At 39.5% G+C, this 11,931-nt stretch overlaps 1 protein-coding gene across 2 annotated transcripts; it reads right to left on the bottom strand.

The window, feature by feature from the left end:
* Positions 1-3,013: 3,013 nt before the first annotated feature.
* On the bottom strand, positions 3,014-11,720 carry LOC129355432 (ETS translocation variant 5-like). 2 transcript variants are annotated; one of them, XM_055025012.1, is made up of 13 exons: positions 11,570-11,720; positions 10,254-10,319; positions 10,088-10,169; positions 9,958-10,005; positions 9,747-9,797; positions 6,926-7,034; positions 6,434-6,679; positions 6,070-6,347; positions 5,915-5,977; positions 5,413-5,481; positions 5,141-5,292; positions 4,954-5,061; positions 3,014-4,866 (listed from the first exon to the last, which is right to left on the bottom strand). In XM_055025012.1, the coding sequence occupies exons 2-13, from the start codon at positions 10,299-10,301 to the stop codon at positions 4,633-4,635; spliced, it is 1,488 nt and encodes a 495-aa protein (XP_054880987.1). In that variant the 5' UTR covers positions 10,302-10,319; positions 11,570-11,720; the 3' UTR covers positions 3,014-4,632. The 2 variants fall into 2 exon arrangements, with proteins under 2 accessions (XP_054880987.1, XP_054880988.1); XM_055025013.1 differs by having other exon boundaries at positions 4,960-5,061; positions 11,570-11,712.
* Between the last annotated feature and the right edge of the window lie 211 nt (positions 11,721-11,931).

Here is an 11,931-nt window from a genome sequence, read left to right as displayed (position 1 = left end):
TGAGTGAACTTTGACACAGGTCACGTGTTATTATTATTATTATTTTGTCCTGTCATATTTTTTGTTATTTTTTTTTTTCAACATAAAATGCTCAGAAGTAATCTTTGGTCTTCGCCCTGAATGTTAATTTATATTGTATAAAATATTAACTTTGCTTTTAAAACTTTAAAAGAGCTTCACTTCCGGCGTTTCGGGGTTTTGGCCATTACGTCACTGACGTAGACGTGTAAGAAGCTTATGTCCACTAGGTGGCAGCAGAGGGGAGGTGTGGTAAGCAGAAACTATGGAGTTGAATTTGTTTCACAATTATTCAATAATTTAAAAAAAAACTAATGTCAATTAAAACAATTAATAAAATTGTGATCAAAAATTTTGGAACTGTAAGGATTTTTTTTTAGCAAAAATCATGTGTGTTTAAAAAACTACATATATATATATTTTTAATTAAAATCACTAATTTTGTCTCATGATGTAAAAGAGTTTTTTGCAAAATGTTAACTTTTATTTGCGCTTCTCAAAGTTTTGATTGTGCTTCTAAGTTTTTGTTGGCGAATCAAAGTTTTGCTTCGGTGTTAAATTTGTTTCACAATGTTAAATAATGCAAGACCTTTTCCTGAAGGTTAGCGCGGAATAAAGCGTTGACTGACTCCCGGCTATCGCAGAACTCTGTCCGAACTGCAGAGCATGCACACACACAAAGAAAACATTGAAATGAGCCCAATACAACTATTTGCGGTAATTCATCTAACGGGGACCCATTTAAATCGCTGGAAACGAAGCAACTACTCCGCTACAGCCTGTCTATGGCGACAATAGCATTTTATGCCCTCTGGTGGCTACAAGTGGTAATTACAGTTAATTTAAATTAATAAAGCTGGAAAGAATGATAAATAAGCTTTTTTCCTGCGAGTTCCTTCAAAAAAAACGCCCGGAAACAGGTTTGGAAAATGATAACATACAAGCACATCTCGCAGCGTTATTATAAATTAAGTGCAACTATTTCCTTTAATTACTGTCTGAATACCGATTTAACTTGTTTCTTTTGACTCAAAGCTTAATAAAAGTGCCTCACATATCTTTGTATTAACAGAATGATTCTTATAACAAATTAAAGTAAATAATAATAATAATAATAATAATAATAATAATAATAATAATAATAATAATAATAATAATAATAATAATAATATCACAGAAGAGGGATGTTTCTGGATAAAAAGCCTGTTTAACGTTAAAATGGGCGTTTGTGTGGTTGCTTGGTGCCCTCTAGTGGACAAAGGCCATTACTGCTTTCACATCCAGTTGTTGCATCCTTTAATTGTTAATGATATAAATTAACTTTGTTCTGAGACTCCACGATGTTGTCTTCAGCTCTTGATGAGATGCTTCTAAGTCACAGGCACAAAGAAAACATTGAAATGAGCCCAATACAAATATCTGCGTTAATTCATCTAACGGGGACCCATTTAAATCGCTGGAAACGAAGCAACTACTCCGCTACAGCCTGTCTATGGCGACAACAGCATTTTATGCCCTCTGGTGGCTGCAAGTGGTAATTACAGTTAATTAAATTAATAAAGCTGGAAAGAATGATAAATAAGCTTTTTTCCTTCGAGTTCCTTCAAAATAAATGACCGGAAACAGGTTTGGAAAATGATAACATAAGAGCACATCTCGCATCGTTATTATAAATTAAGTGCAACTATTTCCTTTAATTACTGTCTGAATACCGGTTTAACTTGTTTCTTTTGACACAAAGCTTAATAAAAGTGCCTCACATATCTTTGTATTAACAGAATGTTTCTTATAACACATAAAAGTAGATAATGTCTCCGTCTATATAATAATACTAATACTAATACTACTACTACTACTACTACTACTACTAATAATAATAATAATAATAATAATAATAATAATAATAATAACACAGAAGAGGGATGTTTCTGTATAAACAGCCTGTTTAACGTTAAAATGGGCGTTAGTGGACAAAGGCCGTTATTGCTTTCACATCCAGTTGTTGCATCCTTTAATAGTTAATGATATAAATTAGCTTAACTAGAAGCTTGGAAAAGAATCTAACAAAAAACTATAGTATAATTAATTAAAACATATTCTTGAAATGTTATATTTCTATATTATTTCTATAATAAACCCATATTTTTATTTTAAATGTCGTTTGCCCCTGAGCTTTCTCCATCTACTGCCATCCAGTGGTAGCAGCACGCAATTACACTCTAAAATTTCAGGATTAGACGATTCTTTAATGAACAAACTCCTATTTGTAAGATGAAGGACATAAAACTGTTCAACAGCCTGTCAATGGCGACAGCAGCATTTTGAACGGCGGGTTTATGCCCTCTGGTGGCTGCAAGTGGTAATTACAGTTAATTAAATTAATAAAGCTGGAATGTATGATAAATACGCTTCTTTCCTGCGAGTTCCTTCAAAATAAATGACCGGAAACAGGTTTGGAAAATGATAACATACAAGCACATCTCGCAGCGTTATTATAAATTACAACTATTTCCTTTAATTACCGGTTTAACGATTTTTATTTGACTCAAAGCTTAATAAAAGTGTCTCACATATCTTTGTATTAACAGAATGTTTCTGTTCAGACCAAATAAACCCTAATCTTGATTCCTAGCGATTAAAAGTACATAATGTTTGTGTCTACATAATAATAATAATAACACTGAAGAGGAATGTTTCTGGATAAACAGCCTTTTTAACGTTAAAATGGGCTTGGTGCCCTCTCGTGGACAAAGGCCGTTACTGCTTTTACATCCAGTTGTTGCATCCTAGTTAATGATATAAATTAGCTTAACTAGAAGCTTGAAATTTGAGCAAGTTGAATTAACTGCTGAATTATACGCTTTGTTGATCTTTGCAGCCTCTGACCCAGCAGCTGCGCCCCCTGGAGGATGTCCGGAGAATGAATTGCAAGAACTTCCTCCTCAGTGGTTCTTGCGTAATGTTTTGTTTTTGTGATCTACACTGAGGCAAAAAATAAAAGAGTAAAATAGTTTATTTTATCAGTAAAGATAAACAGAAGGCACAAATACAGTATCTGAGGGTAAAAGTCACACCAGCGTCAGGATCTATAGTAAAATATATGAGGAACATCTTCTGCCTGCAGGATTCAGAGAGTTCTTCCTCCTCAGAGAGCTGATGCAACATATTTGCAAGCAAATACAGCCTTTTGCAAAAATATATCCATATATAATTATACACTTTTCTTTTTTCTACACACTGAAGCAAACAAATTATACAAAAATGCAGAAAACTATCTCGGTACATTAAGTGGTGAGGCGTTTCGAAAAAAACATGCCTTTCATAAGCGTAAGAGTGGCAGTCGTACAGAATCCAAAAAAATACAAGCGATACTTTCATCATAAACTGTTATAGGAAATACATACAAGTCCGTATACCGCTAAAAATATTAGCTTTAAAACCCAAGGGGAAAAAAAATGTACACAAAAAGACATTTTCAACATAGATGATTCAGGATTATACGGTCCAGGAAATACAAGAGCGTCCCTTTCAAGCAGTCTGGATAATATGCTTATTAAATTATCAAAAAAGGAATGCCATGGCTTAAAGGTTTCTGTTTTTGGCTGCCAAACAGGTCCCAGAGTTTACAAATTCGAGAACAGAAGCGATGGCCATGCTACAAAATTACCACCATCGACAAAGAAACCAACAAGAAATGGAAAAGCTGCAACTGAAACACTAAGAAAAAGTTGATGACGAGGTTTGCGAGGGACAAAAACACTGCATATCTGTGCTTAAGTGCAGATGCCTCTTTAGAAGAAAAATGCTACAGACATTAGCCGTAGAGTTACAGCTTGAATCATGTGATCAAGAGAAACTCTCCAAAATCTGACCGCAGTGGCGCTTTTTCATATGAAAAATGTGGCTTACCATCCAGGGTGTCATCTATTAGGGGGAGGCAACAACAACAAAAATGCAATTAAGTCCACTGTCCACCAATTTAGTGCTGTGACAGATTAAAAGAAACAAAACTGTTGATGTTTGAGATTGAGACAAGCATAAAAATCGCAGTATATACAAAGTTTAAATGAAAAGTTAAATACTGATAACATTATTTAAAATAATTTCTGAAAGTCAAGTAATATTCTATTTGAGAACCAACAAAAACGATGAATAAATGAATGCATGCATGCTGGCCCACTGAGTAATCAAGAACCGCCACTGGATATTTGTTTATGGGGCAAAACTCGCAATTATTTTATATAAAATTAAACGTTAGGACATCTTCTAGGCTTCAATGTTAAGGTTTCTTGCTGTTCTCACAACGTGTCCCAATTAAAAACGACCGACCTTTCCTCTAAAAACGCAACGATTATCCTTGAAATGCCCAACAACACAAGCATCTGGATGAAAACTGAAGTTTGTTTTCTTCGTTGAAGAAGCAGGTTTAACAGTCTCAGCGACTCAGATTTCCAGCTTTTCCGGTTGCATTGAAATTAAAAAAAAAAAAACCCAAAAAACTTCTTGTCAAGAAAACAAAGGAAATATTCGTATCTGAAATGTTGCTCAGTAATTTTAGGTTTCGCCTCGTTTTGTAAAATACAGTAATATTGTGGTTTTTTTCCCTTCCAGCTGCTAGTACGGGTAGCTGTCGGGGAAAGCCAGTCCCTGGACACACTGCTCCCCTCCGTCCATCAGGTACGGACCGTCCTCCTCGTAGCTGGGCAGGGGGAAGCCGTCCTCCTCGCTGGGAGGCAAGATGGCGTCCAGGTCTGCTTTCAAACTCGGCCTGTGGTTTTCTGGGAATGCCATGGAGAACAACGCGTCGGGGTTGCACACAAATTTGTAGACGTACCTTTCCCCGGCAACCTGTGGGAGGAAATGAAAATATAAAAAAAAAAATCTTTAAAGAAAAGAGAATCGTGTGAAACTGTGTCGATGAGAACGATGACTCGCCTTTACCTTCTGCATAATGCCTTTTTCGTAGTAGTACCGCAGCGAGCGGCTCAGCTTGTCGTAATTCATGGCTGGTCGATTTTTCTGGATGCCCCAAAGGCGAGCCACCTGGAAAAAAATGATTCAAATCAAAGAATTATCCTTACAAATGGTTTACCGCTGATAGTCATAAGCCTGAAAGCGCCACCTCTTCTGGATCGATCAGTTTGAACTCCATGTTGCGTCCCGTCCAGACGATCAGGTGTCTGTTCGCCGGGTTGTCCAGCAGCGTGAGCAGGAACTGCCAGAGCTGCAGGGAGCCGCGGCGCTGGTACGGCAAACCTTCCTGCTTCACTTTGCCTGGTTTCGAGAGACAAGCGCAGAGTTCACGCGTCTCGCCTCGGCCACCAAAACAATCAGGTTCTGCTCATTTCTAACGACTGAAAGTGAAATAAAAAAACAAGAAAAAGAGGAACCTACCTTCCAATCTCTCTGGTACAACACAGGTGTCATCAAAGTACCGAAGAGGCTCCCTGTCAGGACCAAATCCTGCGGGGAAATGAAAAATAAATACAAAAATTCAGTTAGAGTTACACATCTAATGATCTTTGTATGTCATGATATTATATATATATATAATATAAATGGTCAAAAGGGAAGTAAATAGAAAAGAAGAAAACATTTAATATGAAGGTAAATCAACAAAACTTAACTTTATTAATTCATAATTATTTTACAGTTTAATTTAGCTACAAATTTCACAGTCCACTGTGACATTACATCCCAAAAAGTGACACTGTCCAATTAAGAAGCTCTAAAATAATTACCAATACAGAATTATTCAAGTTATCGGTTGAAATCTGGATTCATTCCTTCATCTATCCTGCATTAGGAAACTTTTTGATTCTCTGTTTACTTATTAAATTGTGGCAGTTTGGACTCCCATAAGGCAGAGAACAGCAAACCATTAACTAGAACTCACCAGCATTGTTTTTCTGAAATAGAACTGGAGATTTTCCAAATGTCGACTGGCAGGTTTGAACCTCTGAGGAAGAGACGGGTGAGAGATCCAATGAAGCTTCTGGCACAAATTATTTAGCCCCAAAAGTTATGATTAATATTACAGAAAAAACATACCATGTTCAAAGCTGAAGTCTCTTGGCTCTTGCTTTATTTTGACGTGGTTGAAGTTGGCTTGGGGCGGGGCCAGACCTGGACCGGCCGGCCCCGGGTCAGGGTAGCGTGGGTCCACCAGCTCCTGCTTGAAACCGCGGGGTGGGAGGGGGACGACGGGTTCCGACAGGTGGCGCTGGTACAGAGGCCGGCCGTCGCAACTGGAGGGGTGGAACAGCGGGTTCTGGGTTTTCTCTGGAGGCAGGAAGGGCAGGCAGGGATCAGACAGCTGCCGGTGGAACCTGGGAGGACCAGAGGAAGGTTTTGAGTCGTCTGTGGAAATGCATGCAAAGCAAAAGCAAACAGCAAGGTGAAAACCAGAGCTCACCTTTGCTCTGTGCTGAAAGCCGCCGGCGGCGAGCAGCCGACGGGGGTACGCGGCAGCGCGAACTGCTGGTTTTGGTTGGCCTGTGGGAGGTTTTGGTGGTGGAAGGGGTTGGAAGGTGGAGCTCGGCTGCTCATCTGAGGCGGGGAAGGCTGCAGCTGCCTCCGCAAGGGTGGAGGTCTCGCAGGGTGGATGGAGCTGCACTGTGTGGCAGGTGCATTGGCTGGACCTGGTTTGTTTTCACAGGCACTGAGGGAGACAATAACATAAATAGTGTAATTTATTCAATCAATCAATCTAAAACACACAAATAATAACAATAATATTTACAATCCTCATGCCTTTTTTTTATTTTGCTATATATAAATAAGTTGGAGGTTGGTTCCATAGTTATTTCCCAGAATCTCTTCACCATGTGACACATATGGTAGTAAGAAAACATTAAAATGTGTAAAAGTGAACAAAGGAATCCAGTTTAAAACATTTATCTGGTACCTGTAACTGTAAAGGCACATGTCAGTCTGGGGAGTCCCACAGGGAGACAGGTCTTTGGACGGACTGGGCTCCCGCTTCACTTTACTGACAGGCGGTCCATGAAGCATCACTACAAGCAGACATGACAAAAAAAAAAAAACTTTCAGTATATTTGAACTTTTATGCTCCCACAACAACAAACATCCAAGGATAAGATTTTCCATCCCTCACAGTTTCTCTGATTTCTGAGGTATTTGCTCAGAGTCAGCAGAGCCTCTTTATCTCGCTCCCTTTTTCTCCTCTGCGTGTTTTTCTATCCGAGCTCAACTTTCCTGGAAAGAGCCGTCAGATTGCCATCAGCATGTTGCCGTGACGCCAACAGGCCACAAACATTTCCATATGCGACGCGCTCGCAGGCGGCTTTATGGCCTCACCCTGGAGTTGTTCCATCACGGGAGCCGTCATTAAAGCAGCAATAAATACACGCATTACGTGTGTGGGAGCGGCACCGAAGGTACCAATTTTAACTCACGATATAATACAAATTCACCCAGATGTCATATTATAACCCCCTCATTTCCTGTTCTTGTGACTGCTAGCATTGATTTGGGAAAACTCCAACACATTTTGCGTCTCTGGGAAATGTGGCGCAATCTTTGCTTGTAAACACAGCAGTGTGCGGTGATTCGATATCGGAAAACGGATTCGGGAAGGTCGACTGGGTTCATCTATAGCTCAATGGAATATTGAATGTGTTAGGAGCAGTGATAGCTTTCAAGGCCAACAGCTGCTCGGAGGAAGGACCTCTGATAATGGTTGTTTGTGCACACAGGATGCAACAATCTGTCACTGAAGGAGCTCTATAGTTCAGTAACAGTTTCTTTTAGTGTGATTAAAATCATAATATTTTTCTATAAATCTCTTGTGACGGAGGAGCCGTCACGATCGGAGAGTCCCTGTTAGCAAACATGCACAATTATAAACTTACCTGTTTGTTTTCCTTTTAGTTTGGATTGAGGCGATTCATCGTGGGTGCACACGCGGTGTTTTCGTTTGACGTTCATTCTAATCGGTTATTTTCAGGTACATGTTTTTCCGGTTTTCTTTGGGGGAAGTTGTTTCCAGCTTGGAGCGCACCGGGAGCCAATTATGTGATGTGTAGTCATCACAATGTGCTGGTTGTTTTTGTTCTTTTGTTTGGGTGTATTTTGATTATAAATTTATTTATTTTTTCTTCCTTATTGTTTCTTATTGTTATTTCAAGGATTTGAGTTAGAAATAATTGTTTAGTTTTTGTTTTGTTTAGTTTTGTTTTGTTTGATGGGACTTCCTCTGGGCAGTCTGCACCTAGGCGTGAGAAGTGTCACATTGGAGGTGATGAGCTGCGACTTGAAGGTACTGCTGTGCTGTGTTGATTTTTAACTCATCTTGGACATTTTTGTAAATATTATGCATTTGCCACTGTTGATTCACTGCACTGATAAAAAAATAAATCTCACTAAAGTAATCCCTGGCCTTGGCCCGTCATTTTTTTGTGGTGGCCCAAGTCATAAAAGAACCCCGTCACACTCTTAAAAAAAAACCTTTATGTTTTTTTTAGACCTTTAGCTATTTGTAAACTAGTGCAACCTTCCTGGATCAGTTTCTATTCGTCTTATCTCACAAAAGGATCAAACATATAGAAGGCAAGATGTGCCAAAATTTGATGAACATATGGAGGTCCACAAGCGAGAGTTTCATCAGGAATATGCAGCTCTAAAAGAGGAAAAATTTAAATGATTAATATGGAGTTCTATGAAAAAGTATGGAGCGCTAAAATTGCTGCAATTCATTGTCAAAGTATGGGGAAGTAAAAGTGCCAAAATTCAGCCAAATCAATACAAAAGTAACGAGATGTGTGGAAAGGCAATGTGAAATACAGTGAAATACCAAATAATTTAAGGGACACAATTTACTTTGTTATTTTCTATAATCCAATTTCAGATTCTACAATTATTTTTTTATTATTATTGAATCCCAGAAGATTTACATTAAATATCTGTATAACAACAGTCATAGCATAAGAAACGTTTGAAGAATAAGAGGCAGCAGAAGTCTTTGTACACGATCAAATCTTCAACTGTAATTAAATGTAGTGGTTCGTGGTTTGAATCTGTTTTAGTTTATATTTCACTTGACCTAAAAAGGAACCAACAACATACGAACGGAAATAGGGAGTGTTCAGTTTTCAAAGAGCAAATCGTAATTTAAGCTAATTATGTGTGACATTTGACGTTTTCTCATGGTTTCCTGCAGAACAAAACCTTTAAATACTGTGTACAAGTAAAAGTGAACAAAGCAGCAATAACATTTAAGGACTTGCATGTCTAATATTGATTTAATGGTTTATTTATTACATTGTGGCTGCTGTGGCACAACATAATTTTCTGCTGTGGCACAACATAATTTTCTCCTCCGCACTACTGGTAGTCCAAGACCCAGGGTAAAAATAAATAAAACAAACTCATTATCTGGAAAGCAGTTTATTTTCCTCGAGTGAGTGGGCAGGACTGTTTGCTCAGACTATTTTCAGCCCTTCACACGTCTTCATTTGCAATTTGCACCAACAGAATAGGATTAAATACACAGCCGCCGCCATGCAGGGGACAAAATGGCTCCATCATTTGGCTTTTGTAGTTTGTAAACAAAAATCTAGCTCTGTTACGTGAGCAAATATGATTCGTATGCAGGGTTCTCAACCAAAATAAATGTTTGCATAATAAATCACTGTCACTTTTATGGAATGCTTCTTGTGTAACAGTGGGTGACATCTATAAATACGAGAGGAGAAGCAGTTACTCACAGTTATTGGACTGGAAATCTGGGACAAACTGCTCGTCATCAGGAACCTGAGCTGTCAGTCGGCAGAAGACAGGATGATTAAGGACTTGCTAAACGTCGAGCCAAAAATAATCAATACACGCAGCGTGTTTGGTCTTATTAATAGCAGGTAGATTTTGCAGCTGCTATTTTTAAATAAATGTTTTTGTCCCCCCCCCACTTTGTTTTTTTACCTTCTGCAATCCATATTTCCTGGAGCTGGATCAGATCCTGAAAAAGCTCTGAAAGACAAGCACTGAGTAAATTTACAGGTGAACTGCTGCGTTTTGGAAACGCCAGACAGAGTGAACCCAGCTGATGTACCTTCTGTGTCCTGAGCCAGCTCCGTGTCTAAGAACCTCCTCCGTCTGTCGCCAAGTCCCCTCTCCTCCTCTGTGTGGCACTTCTGCAACCGGCAGCAGTAAAAACAAATCAGGCTGCAATGCACAAGCCAATAAATAAACGTGAAATCGGCAGGTTAAAGACTCACACTCTCAGGCGCCATAAAAGGAACCTGCTGATCGTAAAAGCCGTCCATGTTGCAGCGCAGTTCACCCTGGAGGGCAGGACAAGTGGGAGCCGTTAGGTAAACACTTAACTGCATCAGATCTGCGGCCCTTTCCGCCTGATTTAACCCTCCATTCATACAACAATCATCCCCTTAAAGTGACTCAATTGGTTTATGTTGTTCTGACCTCTGCGACCAGACAGCAGGGCTTAGCTTTGGCTCTCGTCGCCTCATTGCAAACAAAAGCTCTGTGACATCATGAGTTATGAGCACGAGAGAGAGAGCAAGAAAACATGATGTCTTTTGGGTTTTTGTTCACAAAGGGGAAAGCAAAAATATTTATATCCAGACAGCGCATGAGGCGTTTTCCCTTCCCTTTAGGAAAGCACTTAGGTGTAGACTTTGACTAGGACATTTGAACACGTGAATATTGTCCTTCGTGGTACAGTTTCTCACCGATAAACAGAACAGATCACAAACACATGTTCACTGACAAAGATGACTTCTGAGGGGAGAACAAGAGCACGCCACACTTTTCAGATTGGCTCTTATTTATCCTTCCCTTCCACTTCAAAATGTAAGGCCTAGGAAGCCGTGAGTGGATGTTTCCCACATTTTGCTTTCCCCCCATGGTTTGTTCGAGATAAGGAGTTCATTTCCCGATAAATTAATTTCTCAAGATGATGAGTTAATCCCAGTTTAACCTCACGGTCGGCTCGTTTTATCGCCTAAAATCCCAAAAATAAAAGTTTCAAGGGAAATAGACGAGCTGTGATTGACAACTTGTTTTAAAGCTACGTAAACGTTTTGTATGGAAGTTTTGCGACAGAGCTACAAGAAAATGTACTAAGCGAGAGAGCCGAACGTAAAATTGGACAAATTGTGAATGGAGTCTGGCGCTGACCGCTGTGGGACCTCCTTGTTTTTCTCAATGAAGTGAAACTTGATCCTCAGCATGAGGAGGAGGAGGAGGAGGGGGAGGAGGAGGAGGGGGAGCGGCTCACCATTGAGAAATTTACCAGAGAGAACGGAAAAAATATTCACAAAGCTAACAAAACGAATAATAATAATAATACAGGAGAACAGTCAATGCATATGGTGTTTATCGGAGCCGACAGATGCGCGGAAATGGACGCATGTTGGCTTTGATTGCTAGAAAATGGCGTTCGCCTCTTTAACCAGAGTCTGCTCCCTTCACGGCCAGCAACAAACCGCGAACGCTGCGGTTCGGCCGGATAGGCGGACAAAAACAAGCACCGACTTTAAGACACACACCAACATAATAATGCAAGACATACCTGGGTAGTGAAGTTATTGTTGGAAGAGTAATTTAAAAATAATAAGGGCGCAGTTTTTTTTTTTTTTTTGTTTTTTTTTCGCCCCTACATCGCCTGCAGCTCCACGAATAAACGCTTGGCTGTGGATTTTTCTCAATGAAGAGCTCTCAGATAAGCCAAGCAGAGTGCAGCCCTCCCATTGGCTGAAGAGCGAGTCAATCGAAATCTGAGCCAATCACTTTCAAGAGAGCTCTGACGTCCGTCCGTTCTGGTTTCTTTTTTTTTTTTGTTTCTTTTTTTTTTTATGAATGACTGCGTTTCATTCATGAATTCACAGCGTTCTTAAAGGGCCAGACCCACCAATTTGAATAATAGAAATTAAA

This window comes from Poeciliopsis prolifica, unplaced genomic scaffold (genome assembly GCF_027474105.1).
Source record: "Poeciliopsis prolifica strain line A6 unplaced genomic scaffold, Auburn_PproV2 SCAFFOLD134, whole genome shotgun sequence".
In the NCBI taxonomy this organism is placed as follows: Eukaryota; Metazoa; Chordata; class Actinopteri; order Cyprinodontiformes; family Poeciliidae; genus Poeciliopsis; species Poeciliopsis prolifica.
Note: the sequence above shows the minus strand (reverse complement) of the source record. Positions and strands in the feature narration are given on the sequence as shown.